Raw genomic sequence first — 18,778 nt, forward strand, 5'->3', positions numbered from 1 at the left:
TTTATTCTATCCCTTTATCGTGTAAATTTGACTTAATACACAGTCTATTATTTATTAGAAGTAAGAACCGTTGTTGAATAAATCCAATAATGTCTGGATCTCATCATCGTATAGATAATCAAGTGACTATAAGTTACTAGTTTCAGATTCCCGCGATTTTATGAAATGTTTGTTTTTAACAATGTTTTATTGTGGTAAATTAAATTAAATAATTTAATACAATAATGTAAATAAGTATAATAACTTATCTATATTTATCTTAATTCTTAATTTTTATTTTTTGTATTAATATATTTTATACTTATATATTTGTTTAAACCATATAAATATTTTAAATAAAACTTTATGATCTTTTCAATATAGATATGATATTTTCGGCCAATATGTATATTAACACATGCCAACAATTTATAATTGAATATTTGACTTAGATGATGTAATTTCATTTATATATCTAATATAATTGTATTAAAAAAATTCAAAAATTTGATTTAAATTATTTAGACTCTTTAAATAATGTCTTTAAATACATATTTCCATAGTATTTTAAAATAATTAAATTATAAAATTATATATATTCATAAAAATTTGTATCATAATATTATGTACAGTTAGGATAATTACGCATGCGTGTTTAAATATAATTTTATATATATTTTATAGGTAATGTGATTACAATATATAATAAAAATCCATAAATTTTATATCTTGTTTAAATATAAACATAAATTATAAATATAAATTAAATAAATAGATATTTATATATATAATTTTATTTAGAAATATTTGCAAAATATTATAAATAAAAATAAATGCAAAAATTACATATGTGATAATCACAAATCAAAAAAAAAAAATATAAACATTTAATAACATTGAAAACTTAATAATAATATTATAATGAGTAATATTAATCATGGATTTGTTGCTGTTCATGTAGGTATGTTATTAGTTTTGGAAATATATATTTAAGCATAATTATAAAAAAACAAAATAAATTAATATTTTAATTAATTTAATTTAATAAAATTTATACGTTTATATATAATATTAATGAATATTAATATGTTTTATTAGGGGCAGGACGACATTCAGAAACTCTTAAAGAAAAATATCAAAAATTATGTCGTCAAGCATGCAAAGCTGTAAGTTATTTTAAGTTTTTTATTTATAATATTTTAATATATCATAACATAATCCAATAATATTTTTAAAGGGTATACAGAATTTAAAAACTGGTGGTAGTTCATTAGATGCTGTAGTAGAAACTGTAATAGTATTAGAAAATTCTCCATTAACTAATGCTGGATTTGGTTCTAATCTTACATTAGAAGGAACTGTAGAATGTGATGCAAGTGTTATGGATGGTACTACATTGCAATTTGGAGCTGTTGGTGCAGTTAGTGGAATAAAAAATCCTGTTTTATTGGCAAAACGACTTTGTGAACATCAATCAGTTAAGATTGCATATGGTAGAATTCCACCAAGGTATGAATATTAAAAATTAATATTTTAAAGATTTAAAATAATATTTTTTTATTATTTATTTATAAAAATAAATAAATATAATTCAGTTTTCTAGTTGGGAATGGTGCACATGTATGGGCACAAGAAATGAGAATCCAAACTTTACCTCCAGAACAATTAATTTCAAGTATGTAAAATTTAATCTTTTATTTTATTATTTGTTTTATTTAATAATCTAATAGTATTTAATTATATTTAATAAAAAATTTATTATTTACATTAATCTCAAAAACTTTTCTTTTTTATTTTTCATATACATCATATACATCACATAAAGAAATTGTTAATAATAAGCTATACATTTCTATGATTTTTGATATTTTATTATATATAAATTTAATAAATAATAATATTTTATTATATTTATATTTTTGTAGCAAAAGCACAGAAAATGTATAAACATTATAAAAGAAAAATAGAAAACTCTAATGCAGATGTTCAAAAGGTAAAAGTTTTTAATATTTTATTTTTTTTATTTTATTATTATGTTATATTTTTATAATTGAATTTTAAATTAATTGAATAATTTAGTATACTAAACAAAGAATGGATACAGTTGGAGCAATATGTGTTGATAAAGAAGGAAATATTGCTGGAGCTTGTTCTAGTGGTGGTATTATTTTAAAATATCCTGGAAGAGTGGGGCAGGTATATTTTATAAATTTATTTTTATTATCATTATGTATAAATGTTTTATTTGAAAATAATTAAATGATTATTATTATAATTTTAAGGCAGGAATGTGGGGATGTGGTACATGGGCATATAAAGATAAATATTCTATAGGAACAAGCACATCAGGCTGTGGAGAACATCTTATTCGTACTTTACTTGCACGAACAGTTGCAGAAGCTATTTCGCATAGTTCTTGTCCTATTACCAACTTGTATCATTCTATGAAAGCTGATTTTATCGGTGAAAACTCGTAACTACTTTATCATCTTTCAGTATTAAAAATATCTTTTATTAGTATGAAAAAATTGTGATTTATAGATAAAATGTTTTTATAGAAATATAAATTTTTCAGATTCAAAATTTTTGTGCGGGCTTGAACAGAAACTTGGAGGTGTTATTGCTATACGATATGCACCACAAGAAGGATTAGGGGATTTCCTTTGGAGTCACTCTACAAATTCAATGATAATAGGTTATATGAATTCAAATGAACAAACACCAATGGTAAGATTGTTCATTTCATAAAATGAAAATAAATATAAATAATATATTTATATTTTTTTTAGAGTCATATGGCTGTTCTTCCATCTCATGAAGTTGGTAAGAAAGCAATCGTTGAAGGAATTTGTTTTAAAATCACATAATATATTAATGAATTTATGATTTGTGCAAGACAATATTACCATATTAGAATATTACCATTACATGTTACCATATAAGAAATTACTTATATAATAATTATTTATTTCTAACTAATTTAAATACATATCTTTATAATTATAATATAAAAAAAAATATTAAAAAAAAATATAATAAAATATCTAATTCAACATTATAAGCTTCATCCATTTTTATAAAAATCAAAACAATATTATATGTATAATATATTTGATTATATTATATTATATTATATTGCATCATTAAACTTAATTTAAAAAATAATAAAAATATAATAATGATTTTAAAATTTCGAAATAGTTAAAAAATATAAGATTTTATAAATATAAAATTATTTTTTTTTATAAAAAAAATCTAGTATTTTATTAAATTTTATTTAAATTTAATAAAATAGAAAATAAATATATACTTGTTAATAAAATAAATATGTATCTATTATTAATACGATATAGTATAATTCAACTATACTTTAACAGATAATTTATTTCATACTAATTTTATATTTTTTAATCTGCATTACATAATATTTATATAATATAAGGAAAAGCTTTTTTATTATTATATTTTGAATAAATATATATATATAATTATAAACTTCCAATATCATTAAATCTTTTAAGTTTTTCGGGAAATATATCTTTAAATAAAACTGGATCTGCACGAAATTCAACTGATTGTAATGGCATTGATCCATAAATTGAAGAAAATCTATTTATACATTGAGTGCGTTCTACCATATGAGTTAAATCTGCTGACAACATTTCGGTATTTGTACATTCTGGACATCGAAATTTTTTTTTTGGTGTCACCTATATCATGATATTAAATATTTTATATATATTATATATATCTCAAATTAAAAAAAAAATTAATAATAACTAATAAACTTACTTTTATAGGTGCTTTTCCTGTAATATTTGCTACTAAAAAATTCATAGCTATATCTTCACAATTCATATGTTCATCAACCCATTCTTTTATGTCACCAGGCATAGCAGTAGTATACATATAATTCCAATACTGAAATACATTAATAATTATATAATGAAAAAAAAATTATATATTAAATTACAAATAAAGTATTATACCTAATTTTTTCAGGAACTTGTTCAGGAATATCCAGGATCATAAGGAAATTTATAATGGAAATATTAAAAATATTATTTTTCAGGAAGGAATAATGAATTCAAAATTTAAAAAATTATATTTTTAATGTCTGAAATAAAAATTTGTTGGAATCTAAATCTATTTAAATAATAATAAGATATTATATAATAATACTATATTACTTTATGATGGAATGCAGCTCCAGTTAAGACCATAGAAATACTGTTAGTCCATTCACTTTCATATTTCCAACAATTTGTTCCATTGTCCCACATATGAATTCTAGATGGAAAGCCAACTATTCGATCTGGGAATTCTCTCCATATCTAATGATTATTTATTTATTATTATTATTATTATTATTATTACTATTATTACTATTACTATTACTACTACTACTACTACTATTATTATTATTATTATTATCGTTTAAATTATAATAAACAAACCTCATAAGCAAATTCTACTTCATCAGCAGTTAACATAATAATATCATCATCTATTGATAAGACTGCTTCAGTTTCAATTTCATCATAAGGATAAAATCTATTGGATAGTTTATTTTCCTTTGTTTGTATAACTTTTAATGGTTTACTCAACTTTGGCCATCTAGATGCTATAATATATAAAAAAAATTTTAATGTAAGTAATATTAAATTAAATTAAACATTATAATATAAAAATATTAATATGGAAAATTAAAATTTACGATGTGGAGGATCTTTTTGTTGATTATTCCATATAACTAGAACTTTAGATAAACTTGGTACTTTAACAAGTTTATTAATTAACAAAAACAGCAATTCCAATCTGTCATATGTTAAAATTACAGCAGTAAATCCTCGAGTTTTTGGCACAGTAATAGGTAAAAATAATGGAGATGTAATATCCTACATTTATAAATAAAATAATAATTAATTTAATTTATTGATAATTGTTATATAATTAATATATTATATAATAATTGTATATAATAATATAAATATAATTAATATAATTTTGACTTTCCTTGTGAACTGGTATATTCCAAAATGTATAATCTCTACTTAAGTGTGGAAATACACGATCTGCAAGTAATTCTAATGTGGTTTCTATTATTTTTTCCATAGATTTAAAGTATTTTTCATAAAGCCATGCACCCTGTTGTTGAAGTTCTATAATTCGTTCTTGAGATATTTTTTTTAAAACTGATATTAATGATAAAATATCTACTTCTCGTATAAATATGACAGCTCTACACATAAAATATATTTATTATATAATAATAAAAGAGCTAATATGTAATTAATTATTACCTAGTCCAATCAATTATACCATGAAAAGGCATTGTCAAAGAATCAGCTATAATTACAGGTATAGAACCTGCTGCCATGCATTCTAAAAGTGTAGTTTGACCAAGTCTTGCACCTCGTATTACTAAACAGAATGTTGCTGTCTAACAATATTAATTTTAATGTAATACAAAATTTTATTTGTTTTAAATATAATAATTATTAGAATATTACATACTTGAAGCACATCAGGATACTTATAAACATCTTCTCCTGCACATCGAATTGTATTATTCATAGAATTATAGTGAAAACATGTACCTAATATAAAAATATCTTTTGGTGACATAGATTTAATTTCTAACAAATCTTGTTCAGAAGCAGAATTAATATTCATTTGAGATGATATGATTAACCATGGTCTGGAATATATAAATATTTATTATTATGAATAATTAAAAAACTATAAAGTTTATTACCTTGTATTATTAAAATTTAATTTAAGACTATTTACAAGAGGACTATATACTGGTAAACTGATATCAAAACCAGATCTATATGTTAATGAAGACATTCCTGCACCTGCGATCATTGCTTTTCCAACAGGTACATCAATAACTGTGTTATAATCAGGTACAGTTCCAGGTATCATATTAAATATCAAATGATTTTCTCCATTATTCCAGCTGAAATTTGAATAAATTTCACATAGTTAAATTATATTTAATTTTTTCAAGTATAAATGTATAAAACAAAAAGAAACTTACAATGGCAATGATTTCAGAGCTTGTGAAACTTCTTGTAATTTTAATCTATTTTGATTTAATGTATCAATTGAAGGAATGAAGATACATGCTTCATATGGATTTGGTGTGTAAAATTTACTTGAAATAATTGTATTTAAAATTTGATAAAACTCTTTTGTTATTTGACTTGTTATAGATCTTTCTAATGAATCTACATATAGTTTTGGTGGATAAACATATACTAAAAGCTTATTTCCTTGACTGCCACAACGATAAACATTAAAACAACTGAAGTATGTGCAAGAACTATTTGTGGTATCTGCCATTGCAAAATCTGCATCTATTACTTGTACAGGTAATGAATGTAAATCATTAAGAACAATGGGATTATATACAGAACGCTTTTGTGTACTCCCAAATTTAAAAATATGATATGTCGTAATTAATATTATAAATAATGTAAACATTAACAAAAATATTACAAAAACATTATGATAGTAATAAGAAATTCTATTTACTTTATATGACATTCTTGTTGTTAATACCATATTTTTCTTTTTTTTATTAAATAAACAATTTATATTTATTTAAAATATATTATACAATATATATAGAAATATACATATTAATTATAATCATTAATTTAATCATTTTACTCTTTATACAAATCATTATAAAAAAAGCTATTATGAAATTAAATATTCTCTGATATAATTACATTAATAAATTAAGATGTTATAAGAAGAATATATTAATAATTATTTGATTTAATAACTTTCAAATAATTTTATCAGTTTTTTTCTCAATTTCTTCTATTAATATAATATAATATTTTTATTATCTATTTTTCTCTTATTTATATTTATATTTTTATATTATATGAAATTATCCATGTTGATGTAAGCTATTTTTGAGGTTATATTCTAAAATATCGCACTTATGTTCAATGTGACTATAATATCATTTTTTAATAAACATATATATATATATATATATATATATATAAATAAATAATTAAAATAGTTCTTTTTGTATAATTATATCAATAAATATTAAATATAGAAATAAATTAAATTTTATTATAAATATGTATATTATGCAAATATATAATATACTTGTATAAATAATAATAATATCATATAAAATTTAAAAAATATATTAGTAATTTTTTAATATACTATTTTTTTAGTATATATAAAATGAATCCTTTAACGTGAGTATTTTTTATAAAGTTCATTTGTAAATATAAATCTAATTGTTTAATTTATTATTTATTTAATTATAATTGGATATTTTTAGAAACGTAAAAAATATACAGAAACTTGGAGAACAAGAATTATTAGGCGATAGAAAAACATCTTGGCATGATCAATATAAAAATAGTGCTTGGATTTTTATTGGTGGATTACCATATGATTTAACAGAAGGTGATGTAATAACAGTATTTTCTCAGTAAGTATAAAATTCAAAATAATTGATAAATATTTATTTAATAAATATTAATCATTATAGATTTTTATCATTATAGATTTGGAGAAGTTGTAAATATAAATTTAATTAGAGATAAAGATACAGGAAAGCAAAAAGGATATGGTTTTTTATGCTATGAAGATCAAAGAAGTACAATATTAGCTGTTGATAACTTTAACGGTACCAAGGTATAAATATTTTTGAAATATATTATTTTTGTATTAAATTTTTTAATAATAAAAGACGAAATACTGAAAACAATCGTAATAATAATAATTACATAATTTTAGATTTTAGGCAGAACAATAAGAGTTGACCATGTCTCAAATTATAAAGCACCAAAAGATTCAAAAAATATTGATGAAGAAACTAAAAAATTAAGAAAAGAAGGTTGTGCTCCAAAAAAATAATAAAAATAGTTATTAATAATATGCTATTATTTTTAATATAAATTAAATTTGTTTATGATATTATATAAAATTGCATATTATATTTTTACAAAAATATTTAAATTTAATTTTTAAGAAAAAATTGCAGTTTTTATTAAAATATAACTTACACTATTAAAAATAACAATTTAATTTACATTTTAATCTAAAGTTAATGTAATGTACAAAATTAATTTCGCCAATATCTTGTATTTCTTTAAGTAAGTTTAAAATTAAATATATATTGAAAATTTTAAAACGTATTTTTTACAATATCTTCTTTTCAAAATATTTAACTTAATTATAAAAGAGCATTATTTAAATAAAAATAAACTTCAAATAACGATTAATTTAATAAAATCTATGAATCATAAAAATATTCAAAAATATTATTCTTCAATTTAATTCTATAGTTAAATTAATAATAACATGATATGAAGTTGAATTGCTTTGTTTTATATAATATTTTATAATATCATTTATGCAATTTTTGTTTATATATAATATATTATGTAATTTTAATAAAAATTTTGATTTTTTAAAACAATATAATTTGTATTATTCTTTAAATTTAAAAAGTAAGAAAAGCATAAATTGTTTATAATAATAATATGATGAAGAATATCATTTTAAAAATTCGATAATTATTATATAAATAAATATATTTTTAAAAATGCTTATTATATTTTGTTTATCCATAATGACAAACAAAAATTTTTAATAATATCTATCTAAATAAGCAATTATATTTTTGAATAAGCTTTTTGTGAATTTATATTTTTTGAGTAGAATGGTATCAAGAAGAACCAAATTCACTCATCCATTTTTCATATTTTTCTAAATCTTCTTGAGAAACGCTCTTGTTACACCTTTCAACAGCTTCATCAAAATCTGCAGCAGATACAGGTAAATCTAATTCTTCTTTCGGTAATTGTCTTATTTGATCAGGTTTTAAGCCCGCAATTTTTTTTCGCATAGACATCATAGATGCATCTCTATATTTAAATATATATAAAATATACATATATATTATATTATATATATAATTGTATGAATATTATAATTAAAATAAATAAATTAGAATAAATAAAATATTAAAATATAACTTTTAATATTTACCTGCAAACATTTGTAATATCTGCACCAGAGTAACCTTCTAATTTTTTCGCAATATCTGCTAAATTTACAGATAAATCTACCTTTACTTCACGTAGATTAATTTTCAGTAATGCTTCTCTACCTTCACCTGTATACTCCAATTTTTTTCTTTTAGGAAATTGAAATGTACATCACAGAAATTACTTCTATTAAATTTTAATGAAACTTACGATTTGGTAGCGGAATATAAATACGTTTTTCCAATCGTCTTCGAAGAGCTTCATCAATGTCCCATGGAAAATTTGTAGCTGCTAATACCATTACCACTTTACTTGGATCTTCACTAAAAAAAAATTTATTTTATTTATTTTATAGACTTCTATAAAGTATAGTATATATACTATATTATTTTTTATTCTATAGAAAATTTATATGAATTACAGTTAATTTTATGAAATTATTACCTATTGGAACTTATACCATCCATTTGAACTAAAAGTTCAGATTTTACTCGTCGTGAAGCTTCATGTTCAGATTCAGATCCTCTTCTAGAGCATAAAGAATCAATTTCATCAATGAAGATGGTACTAGGAGCATAAAATCTAGCCTGCATAAATATCCATAATAATTAAAAATTAGTAAAAAATAATTTTAAATTCATTTCTTGAAAAGAGATAAAAAACATAAATTAAAAATACCATTTCAAAAAGGAGACGAACAAGTTTTTCTGATTCTCCCCTATATTTTGAAGTAAGTGTAGAAGATGATACATTAAAAAAAGTTGTTCCACATTCAGTAGCTACAGCTTTTGCTAACATTGTTTTTCCAGTTCCTGGTGGACCAACCATAAGTACTCCTTTCCAAGGGCGACGAATCCCCTGTAATAAATACATATTTTATTTATGAAATGTAACATGTACAAAATTATTAAATATACTTTAAAAAAATCTGGCATCCACATTGGAAGAACAACAGCTTCTTCTAATAATCGTTTTGCTTCATGCAAATCAGCTATATCATCCCAATGAATATTTGGATTTTTTTGAACAATGTCTCTTTCTGTAATATTTATGTAAATATATAATAATTTACTTTATTTTAAAGTTACTAATATAATATATAGTTTACCTAATAAATCAACCAAATCTCTATCATTTCCAGATGGTTCAAATTTACGTTCCTCTACTTCTATATCTATTTTTTCAGTTTCCAATTTTTCCTATAAAAGTTATTTATTTCTTATAATATTATACTATATATAAAAATATAATAAAAATTAAATATACTTTGTACATATCATTTTTTTATATAGTCTATATAGTAAAAATGAAATATACTTTGTTTACATCATCTTTTTTTTGTACTTTTCTATCATCTTTTTTAACCATTGCTTTGGTATCTGATCTTTTTCCAGTAGTTACAGATTTTCGTATACTTGTTCTATTTTGTTGTTTTGATTGATTTTTTAATGGTTTAATATTTCTATAAACATAATTTAATAACATCAATGTAATATAATACAAGTGATAAATTTAATTTTATTATTAATTTAAAAAAATTACTTTTGTTCAGCAGGTGTTAAAGGTGGCCATACATCTGGATCTCTTGCAGGTGTTTGATTCCATGAACTGTCTGAATTGTTATAAGTCCATAAAGTTGGATCTCTTGTAGGTTCTTCAAATGATAAGCATGAAGTACCTAAAAATTTATTTTATTATATTTATATTTTTATTTATAATAGATTAAATATAATATTTTTATCAAATATTTTTCATAAGTAATAGTACCTAATAATCTTTCTCCGTGCGTATCAACTTTAAAAAGTTGTAAAGTATTTGAAGTTGCTTTTACTTTTTCAAATTCTTGAACAATTTGATGTTGTACAAGTTGCCATTTAGCTTTCCGGGTAGCATCTGCAATATTTGCAAGTAATCGATGAATTTGTTGAACAACGCCTTGATAATAAACTCCAGATGTATCATAGTTTCCAGTTAAAGCCATTTCACGAGCCAGTTTGGTATTTTCACAAATTTCATTGATTGAAACAGCCATAATTCTCCTAAAATATATATATATATATAAGTATGTTTATATATATATATAATATGTGAATAATAAAATAATTATATTATAAAACAATGATATATTTGAGTTTAATTAAAATTGAAAAATTAATTATAATAAAAAAAGAAAATAATTTATAAAATCTGAAAATTTTTATATATATATATATATATATATATATATATATATATATATAAAATAATAAATATTTTATTATTTTTTCATATAAACAATAATGTTATATTTAAAAATTTGACAAAAAAATTATTTTATACATATAAATAATAATTCTTTAAATATTAATCATTAACCATTATATAAATATCGGAGATATATATCTTAAAATAAATAATATGAATATATAATTAAAAAAAAAAATAAATAAATGATTTATGATTAATTTGTTACGTAAATTAAAAAAGTAAATAAATTATTATATAATTATTAGAAAAAAATACTAACTATAAGCAGATATGTGCGATATAATTTACTCGAATTTGTAAATTGTTGTCGCCATATTACTATTTTGAAATTACGGATCTTTTTTAAATTTTTGCATTTGTTTAAAAATTTATTAATATTTAACGTATTTTCACCACGTTTGTATGCTACTTAAATTTTGATATATATATATATATATATATATATATATACTTATACATGACTATTAGTTAATTTAAAGGTTATTTTACTACATAATATAATATGAAAATCGATGTTATAATATAATTCACAAAATTTAAATTGAGAACAAAATAAAATTTTGTTAATATTGTGATTATATTCAAATATTGAATTGACTAAACAATAATTGAATATGAAAAAGTACTTTGTGGTGCAATGATTTTGATATCTTCTAATATTGATAGTAATATCTAATATAATATATTATTATAAACATATATTGTTATAATTTTTATAAGTAATATATTTCTAATGTTATAAAAAAGGAAAAATTTCGAATCATTAAAGAAAAAAATGTTATAAGAACTTTTTAAAAAAATTCTAAGATATAAGAAAGGATATTTCTATGATAAAGGTTAGTATTATGTCACAATATTTAAATAATAGTTATTTCTTCTTGTAAAATATTTAAATATTTATATAAAAATATTTACATAAAATATTTTTTTCATTAGATATGCAACAATTAGCAATGCATGAAGCAATCAAACCATTAGCTTGGTTGAAAGGTATATGGAAAACTAGAGAGAATTGTCCTGGAGCTGGTAAATTTCCAACAATTACACCTTTTGAATATCATGAAGAAATGAATTGGCATTCTATTGGTCAACCAATGTTAAATTATGTTGCAAAAAGTTGGGATGCTAAGACAAAAAAACCATTACATTATGAAATGGGTTTTTTAAAAATAATACCTGGTACAAATAAAGTACATTTAATTTTATCTCATAATTTTGGAATAACAACAATAGAAGAAGGAATATTTGAAAATGAAATTATTAAATTAAAATCAACTAATATAAGACGACCAACAAAAGGGGCAAATTCACCTAAAGTAACTGAGGTATAATTATATAATTATTTACAAAAAATAAATTAAAAAAAAATGATAATATATAATTTTAAAAAATTATTTAAATACAGATTCAAAGAGAATTTAAACTTATTGGAGATTGTCTACAACATACATTATATATGGCTACAGAAAAAACACCAGAATTACATGAACATTTGTGTGCAGTCTATATTAGAAAATGTGACGATGTTTAATAAAATGTAATAAAATGTAATAAAATGTAAAAATGTAAAATGTAAAAAAATAATATTTAAAATGTTTTTATTATTATATAGTTCCAATAAATTTTTAATAAAATAATTTTTATAAAAAAATCAGAAAAATATAAAATATATTACAATAAGAATTTAATTTATTGTATATGTAAGAATTTAATTAATTATATACAATAAGAATTTAATTATTAATAAATTTAATTTACTTGATTCAATATTTATTTATTTATTTTAATAATTATTTTTTATTTCCAAAAAATTTATATAATTTTGTGATAAAAATATTTATTTATTCTATATAAAAATTTATTATTTAAATATAAATAAATTTACATTTAACATTTGACTTTTTAAAAATGAACATTTTATTTTTAAAAATAATTGATAATAAATAATAAATGTATAAATAGATTTTTTTTTATTATTTTAATAAAATTTTTCCTTTTTTTCGCAAAATTAATTTTATATATTTAATATAATATTTAATAATAATTACTTTAATAAAAATGAATTAAAATTTAGATTAATGTAAATATTATTTTAAATAAGATCTTTTATTTTTAATATTTTATATTATCAAATTAAAATGAATAAAATTTTAAATAAATATTATTGCGTGAGTTATTGCGAGAATAGGAGTAGGGACAACACCTGCGTGTTTACTTGCTGTAACACCCTCAACTCTATCCATTGCACAACATCAAATACGACAGTCGTTCATAGTACCGAACCAAAGAAAGATCGTTACAATAATTCTTGTTATGGTTATTTAAAATAAAATAAATTTATATTACATCGTTATATTACATAAGTAAAATATTTAATGAATTTATTGATCACTTGTTTCAATTATTTAATCAATAATTGAAATGGTTTTACAAAGTATCAAAGTAAATATTCACTATTTATAAATTTAATGTTTATTTGTTACATTATATATGGTTATATAAAATGTTTACTAGTTATGCGAAATATGTTATATGTAAATATTGTTTATTATTTTCAATTTTATTAAAATTTTTCGTAATAAGCGCCAAATATCGAATGTCGATACAGTCGATAACTTAAATTTTTGAATTAATTTCAAGTTGAATTATAAATTGTTATTAATTATGACATCGTTTTACGATAATCATGATTATTATAAAAAAATGTTGGAACTACAAGAAAAGTTGCGAAAAAGGTAAGTATATTTTTTTATATAAACAATATAGTAACAACATATTGAAATTTATTAGTAAATATAGAATTGTAAATGATAAATAAATAGATTATTATATATGTTTCCGAATAATTGTTACAGTGAAGAAGAAAGAATAAGATTAGAAGAAAGATTCAAAATACTTGTACAGGAATCTCGTAATAGGTAAAACTTCAAAATTATTTACTTAAATGTATTATTATTAAATCTACTATTTTTATAAATTATTAAAATAAACATTAATTTACTAAGTTTAATATATAAACAGAAAAAAGTATTTTTAAAAACAATATTGCATAGTGGCAAATAATTGTCTCCTTATCGATTATATTTCTGTTTTACGTAATAATAATAATGATAGAATTTTGGAGATTATGTATTGATTAAGAAGTGACCTAGTTTTAAGAAAGTTGTCACAATCAATACTAACTTTGTCTTATAATTGACTTCGAACATGAATTTCGTGTTCTTTATATTTACATTTTGAAATATACTTTAACTTTCAGAGATTGAAAATTTCAATTGCATAAAAATATATAAGAAATGTTTGATATTTTATTTTGATATAATTAATGTAGATATATGAACAAATATAATTATGCAGATAAATATATTATACATAATTTTTTGCCAAAATCGCGCAATGTTCTTCGATCATATATACATATATATATTATGAAGTGTATATTTATATACATTACAACAGTAGACATTCAATAAATTATGATAGATTGACTCAATAAAATATAAACTTGTTTCAATGATCTTATAATTATTGATTGTTTAAATTAATAGCAATCATTCTTTAAAAAAAATTTTTTTTTAAAAAAGAGAAATCTTTTATACAAAATTATTGATATTTCAGGCATGATGCGTGTATAAATCGATTACGTTTAAGATATATAGAATTTTTAGAAGAACAGCGCACAAGAGATGAAAAGAATCATAAACTTTTTGAAGCATTGGATAAAGTAGATAATAGTCTTACATTGATGACTACAAAAACGGAGAGACTTAACATTCTTAGAGTGAGTTTTTTTTTTTGTCCTTTGTAATCATTTTAATAATCTTAGTATTCTATATAAACAAATAGATATAGATAGAGATGAGAAATTCAATATATATATATATATATAAAACTTTTTCTTAAACTCTTTTACATAAATTAATTCTAGCAAATAATTTATAATATACAGTAATTTATTAATTAATACAAAGTATATGATTGTATAAATATAAAATATTAAATATTTATTTGAAATATGTAATATGTTGTTGAATATATATTGCAACATAGAATATCTCGTTTTTACAGAAACAATATGAATCTTATCTTAATCGTATTCGTACGATTCCTCTTTCATCGACAAGTAATATTAACGATGAAAATATAACAAATCAAGCTGAAGATAAATATTTAAAAAAGGATATCACTATGAAACAAATTTCTCCTGAAGTAGAAAATGTATTATCACCTAAATTGTTGCGATTGAATTCTCAAAAGAATCGATCGATTTCTCCGTCATCTACGTCAGAAAGTCTAATAAAATCGGTTCAAAACACGTCTTATGATTATTATCAACGAAATATACAATCAAATCAACAAAGAAATGATCAAAATATATTGCAATCGTATCCGATAATTTTACAAAACAATGAATTGATTCAACAATTACCAACTCAAAATTTATTGCCACAAAATTTTCAACAAAAGCAATCTTATATACAAATTGATTCAAATTTACATGTTCCATATGTATCATCAAATCGATCGAGTTCATTAAATCAACAAACTCTTTCGCATTATAATTTTAATAAACCTTTATCAGAACAAATGGAAATAGCACACACTATCACGCATTTTATAAATCCGAAACGTACTATCAATGATATATCGGAATGTAAATCCTTGGATATAACTAAAAATCGATATATTCCAATAAATTTACAATACGTTCATTCTACATCAGCTGTACAATCTTCTCAACAAGAAAATAATAAAATATTGTTAAATAATATACAAATGCAGACAAAAGATTTTGATGAACTATCTCCAGTTCATAGAACTATATCAACATCTATAAAACGAAATGATACATCTTCATTAAATAAATCTCTGACGTTATCGAGACAAGTTTCTCCAAATTACTTTTCACAAAATTATTCGTGGAAAAAATCTAATTATTTTAAACCAAAACATAAATTTGTTAGTGATATTCCTGTGCGTTCATTAAAGACTTCAGACGTTGATAACATGATAAAACGTCATAAACATTTTATCCCAAAAATCTCAATTAATACAAGATTGTCGACAAATGCGAAACAATCTGCTATAGAAGATAAACGTAGAACAATGATTGTAGAAAATGAATTAGACAGTTACATTGATAAAATTCGAAAACTTCATTATGACCTTGATACGCAAAGTTTGGAAGAAATTGATCAAGAACAAAATATAACTGATAATATACTTAATATTTCTTCGTTAGATGATAATTCAGGGGATTTTGTTGAATATCAATCGAAAGAAAAAATATCTAAAGAAGTCGAAAAGGTTTTGGCATTAGCGGATGATCTTGCATCTAGAACAGTGGATTTAAGTGTTGCTAGTTCTGGAAAAGAACGTATGAATAAAAATAGAAATGTCGAATTGGTTGAAACCACGCAAAATCATATTCCGATTTTCGAAAGAAACTACGTCGCGTTTACGAAAGACGAAATTAGCAGCGATATTAAGTTACATAAACCAAAATTAGATCTACTTCAAAATATTGAAAATTGTAGGAAAGAGAATATTAATAGTCTAGATAATACTCCAAGACAATCTAAACAGCAATTAATTAAAATGAAAAGCGATGAGCACAATGATTCCGATATTTCATTAGACGATAAAATTATGGAGCAAGATGATAAGAATGTTACTTTAAAAAATACACAAAAAGAAAATTATAATGAGAAAGATAATATTTATATCGCAATAGAATCAAATCTTAATCAAGATTCGTTTGATAATGTCGAGGATTTAAAACCATGGAATGTGGATCTTTTACAGAAATGTGTAAAGGAAATAGATTTAACTCAAGAAACTGAAAATCATTTGAACAAGGAAGGATTTGTTATTGATAATTTTAAATTAAACGAGGATAACGTAGAGCAAATTAAATCTTTAAATACTTTAGGGAAAAATACTGTGGAGAATCGAAAAGATGAAAAAAATTGTAAAGAAGATGCGAATGAAAAATATATAGATACAGATAGCACGAAAAATGAATTAAAACAAGAAAATTTTGAATCAAAAGAAGGATTGGTAAATGAAAATGAAGTAGAAATAAATGAACATATTTTGCAACATCAAGAAATAGAATACAAAAATAAAAAATATACAAACAATGAAAATATTATTCAAAATTTAGAATCAACGAAAAATCAAATTGATGATGAGAATAAAATTAACAATGAGCAAATACAAGAATGTGATAAAATTAATTTTGTATCTGATAATGTATGCGAAAATAACAGACAAGAGATAATGATACAAAATGATGAATATGACAATCAAAATTATTTTGAAGATTCTAATCAAACACAAAATTATATGCAAAATTATGAAACAGAATATACTGATTTAAATAAAGATTATGTTATGTATGAAAAACAAAATTATGATCAAAATACATTATATGAAAATAATCAAAATCAAAATTATGATCAAAATATGTATGAAGCTAATCAGAAACAAAATTATGATTCAAACATTTCATATGAAATTAATCAAGATGAAAATTACAATGCAAATGCATTGTATGATACTAATCAAAATCAAAATTATGATCCAAATGCATCATATGAAACTAATCAAGAACATAATTATGAACAAAACACAATGTATGAAAATAATGAAAATCAAGAATATCAAGAATATATTAATCAAGAATATATACAAGGATCGAGCGAACAATACGAAGAATATATAGGCGAACAATATGATTCTGAAAATCAGTATGAACATGATCCTAACATACAATACCAGGAAGATACGAATCAACAATATGAATATGCTTATGACCAACAATATGATTCGAATCAAGTAAGAGACACCCATGTAAATCAACCTTTTGAATATACTGATTATGATTCTAATCAAATACAACAAGAAGAAGATAAAGAAATACAAGAATGCAAAGAATTACAAGAATTAAAACATAAAAAAATAGAAGAAAAACTTGAGACAAAAGTTGAGAATAAAAATGAAAAATTATTTTCTGAAAACGAAGAAAAAAAAACGAAAGATGTAATTAAACCTTTGTTGGATTCTGATACAGATAGCACAATCGAAAGAAATATATCAAATACAGAAAGTGATTTCGATTTTAATTAAAATACAAAAATATCTATTACAAAAATATATTGTATAAAATATATTTGACTCTCCATATGAAATTCTTTTTAAAACATATAATATATGCTTATATTATATTTAATAATGCAAGTTTAATTTAACTTAATAAAGTTACGTATGTTAATAAAAAAAATTAATATTATATAAATATTATATTTATTATATTATATTATAATAAATATTATATTATATTTCCATTGCATTATTCTTTTTTTGTTGATTTTGTTCGATTCATATTATTATTTTTTAAAATATTAATATGAATCGAGTAAAAAATATTTCTCTAATTTTTATTTTTATCTAATTTTTATTATTATTATTAATTTATGTATATATATATATATATATATATATATATA

General features: G+C 21.0%; 6 protein-coding genes across 17 annotated transcripts; 4 read left to right on the top strand and 2 right to left on the bottom strand.

Annotated features, from left to right (window-relative positions):
• Positions 1 to 23: 23 nt before the first annotated feature.
• Positions 24 to 3,037, top strand: Tasp1 (Taspase 1). 5 transcript variants are annotated; one of them, XM_086904381.1, is made up of 10 exons: positions 24 to 194; positions 664 to 940; positions 1,078 to 1,145; positions 1,217 to 1,488; positions 1,575 to 1,654; positions 1,905 to 1,972; positions 2,059 to 2,175; positions 2,262 to 2,452; positions 2,538 to 2,706; positions 2,769 to 3,037. In XM_086904381.1, the coding sequence occupies exons 2-10, from the start codon at positions 901 to 903 to the stop codon at positions 2,844 to 2,846; spliced, it is 1,083 nt and encodes a 360-aa protein (XP_086760507.1). In that variant the 5' UTR covers positions 24 to 194; positions 664 to 900; the 3' UTR covers positions 2,847 to 3,037. The 5 variants fall into 5 exon arrangements, 4 of the variants coding, with proteins under 4 accessions (XP_086760507.1, XP_086760509.1, XP_012346149.1 ...); XM_086904383.1 differs by having other exon boundaries at positions 2,262 to 2,442; positions 2,555 to 2,706; XR_001112592.3 differs by lacking the exon at positions 24 to 194 and having other exon boundaries at positions 439 to 940; positions 2,555 to 2,706.
• On the bottom strand, positions 2,926 to 6,806 carry sotv (exostosin glycosyltransferase sotv). 2 transcript variants are annotated; one of them, XR_015291009.1, is made up of 11 exons: positions 6,026 to 6,806; positions 5,738 to 5,944; positions 5,497 to 5,680; positions 5,283 to 5,422; positions 4,994 to 5,221; positions 4,697 to 4,875; positions 4,437 to 4,603; positions 4,170 to 4,313; positions 3,969 to 4,096; positions 3,772 to 3,900; positions 2,926 to 3,689 (listed from the first exon to the last, which is right to left on the bottom strand). XR_015291009.1 is itself a non-coding variant. In XM_086904372.1 (10 exons), exons 1-10 carry the CDS (start codon positions 6,550 to 6,552, stop codon positions 3,468 to 3,470), a joined length of 2,127 nt encoding a protein of 708 aa, XP_086760498.1. In that variant the 5' UTR covers positions 6,553 to 6,806; the 3' UTR covers positions 2,926 to 3,467. The 2 variants fall into 2 exon arrangements, 1 of the variants encoding a protein (XP_086760498.1); XM_086904372.1 differs by lacking the exon at positions 3,969 to 4,096.
• On the top strand, positions 6,695 to 8,449 carry LOC100870037 (RNA-binding motif protein, X-linked 2). The gene is made up of 4 exons (XM_086904386.1): positions 6,695 to 7,217; positions 7,304 to 7,456; positions 7,533 to 7,662; positions 7,765 to 8,449. Exons 1-4 carry the CDS (start codon positions 7,204 to 7,206, stop codon positions 7,882 to 7,884), a joined length of 417 nt encoding a protein of 138 aa, XP_086760512.1. The 5' UTR covers positions 6,695 to 7,203; the 3' UTR covers positions 7,885 to 8,449.
• On the bottom strand, positions 7,992 to 12,319 carry Kat60 (katanin p60). 7 transcript variants are annotated; one of them, XM_086904379.1, is made up of 11 exons: positions 12,183 to 12,319; positions 10,788 to 11,059; positions 10,563 to 10,698; positions 10,365 to 10,482; positions 10,129 to 10,219; positions 9,938 to 10,059; positions 9,699 to 9,878; positions 9,465 to 9,607; positions 9,231 to 9,343; positions 9,022 to 9,148; positions 7,992 to 8,897 (listed from the first exon to the last, which is right to left on the bottom strand). In XM_086904379.1, coding segments are annotated over exons 1-11 (1,503 nt in total). In that variant the 5' UTR covers positions 12,185 to 12,319; the 3' UTR covers positions 7,992 to 8,698. The 7 variants fall into 7 exon arrangements, with proteins under 7 accessions (XP_086760505.1, XP_086760503.1, XP_086760500.1 ...); XM_086904377.1 differs by having other exon boundaries at positions 10,347 to 10,482; XM_086904374.1 differs by having other exon boundaries at positions 10,338 to 10,482.
• On the top strand, positions 11,527 to 12,851 carry LOC100868256 (peroxynitrite isomerase THAP4). Its single transcript, XM_003696579.4, has 3 exons — positions 11,527 to 12,103; positions 12,204 to 12,592; positions 12,673 to 12,851. Exons 2-3 carry the CDS (start codon positions 12,206 to 12,208, stop codon positions 12,796 to 12,798), a joined length of 513 nt encoding a protein of 170 aa, XP_003696627.1. The 5' UTR covers positions 11,527 to 12,103; positions 12,204 to 12,205; the 3' UTR covers positions 12,799 to 12,851.
• Positions 12,852 to 13,530: 679 nt separating this feature from the next.
• Positions 13,531 to 18,614, top strand: LOC105736262 (uncharacterized). The gene is made up of 4 exons (XM_031918451.2): positions 13,531 to 14,002; positions 14,123 to 14,185; positions 14,886 to 15,048; positions 15,336 to 18,614. The coding sequence occupies exons 1-4, from the start codon at positions 13,932 to 13,934 to the stop codon at positions 18,396 to 18,398; spliced, it is 3,360 nt and encodes a 1,119-aa protein (XP_031774311.2). The 5' UTR covers positions 13,531 to 13,931; the 3' UTR covers positions 18,399 to 18,614.
• The last annotated feature ends 164 nt before the right edge of the window (positions 18,615 to 18,778 follow it).

The sequence above is a fragment of the Apis florea genome, unplaced genomic scaffold (assembly GCF_048593485.1).
Source record: "Apis florea isolate Af1SG1 unplaced genomic scaffold, ASM4859348v1 contig_2350_pilon, whole genome shotgun sequence".
NCBI lineage: Eukaryota > Metazoa > Arthropoda > Insecta > Hymenoptera > Apidae > Apis > Apis florea.

Bases quoted from the DNA above. Each gene is read 5' to 3' on its own strand.
- Tasp1 (XM_086904381.1), top strand. From the start codon at position 901: ATGAGTAATATTAATCATGGATTTGTTGCTGTTCATGTAG. The intron at 1,146-1,216 runs GTAAGTTATTTT...ATATTTTTAAAG, and splicing joins GTCGTCAAGCATGCAAAGCT to GGTATACAGAATTTAAAAAC. The intron at 2,453-2,537 runs GTAACTACTTTA...ATGTTTTTATAG, and splicing joins GATTTTATCGGTGAAAACTC to AAATATAAATTTTTCAGATT.
- sotv (XM_086904372.1), bottom strand. From the start codon at position 6,552: ATGGTATTAACAACAAGAATGTCATATAAAGTAAATAGAATTTCTTAT. The intron at 5,945-6,025 runs GTAAGTTTCTTT...TTCAAATTTCAG, and splicing joins GCTCTGAAATCATTGCCATT to CTGGAATAATGGAGAAAATC. The intron at 3,901-4,169 runs GTAATATAGTAT...AATGTATTTCAG, and splicing joins GAGCTGCATTCCATCATAAA to TATTGGAATTATATGTATAC.
- LOC100870037 (XM_086904386.1), top strand. The intron at 7,457-7,532 runs GTAAGTATAAAA...TTATCATTATAG, and splicing joins GTAATAACAGTATTTTCTCA to ATTTGGAGAAGTTGTAAATA. The intron at 7,663-7,764 runs GTATAAATATTT...ACATAATTTTAG, and splicing joins ATAACTTTAACGGTACCAAG to ATTTTAGGCAGAACAATAAG.
- Kat60 (XM_086904374.1), bottom strand. The intron at 10,220-10,337 runs GTATATTTCATT...TAACTTTTATAG, and splicing joins AAAAAGATGATGTAAACAAA to GAAAAATTGGAAACTGAAAA. The intron at 9,879-9,937 runs GTATATTTAATA...TATTTATTACAG, and splicing joins GGATGCCAGATTTTTTTAAA to GGGATTCGTCGCCCTTGGAA.
- LOC100868256 (XM_003696579.4), top strand. From the start codon at position 12,206: ATGCAACAATTAGCAATGCATGAAGCAATCAAACCATTAGCTTGGTTG. The intron at 12,593-12,672 runs GTATAATTATAT...ATTTAAATACAG, and splicing joins ATTCACCTAAAGTAACTGAG to ATTCAAAGAGAATTTAAACT.
- LOC105736262 (XM_031918451.2), top strand. From the start codon at position 13,932: ATGACATCGTTTTACGATAATCATGATTATTATAAAAAAATGTTGGAA. The intron at 14,186-14,885 runs GTAAAACTTCAA...TTGATATTTCAG, and splicing joins GTACAGGAATCTCGTAATAG to GCATGATGCGTGTATAAATC. The intron at 15,049-15,335 runs GTGAGTTTTTTT...TCGTTTTTACAG, and splicing joins AGAGACTTAACATTCTTAGA to AAACAATATGAATCTTATCT.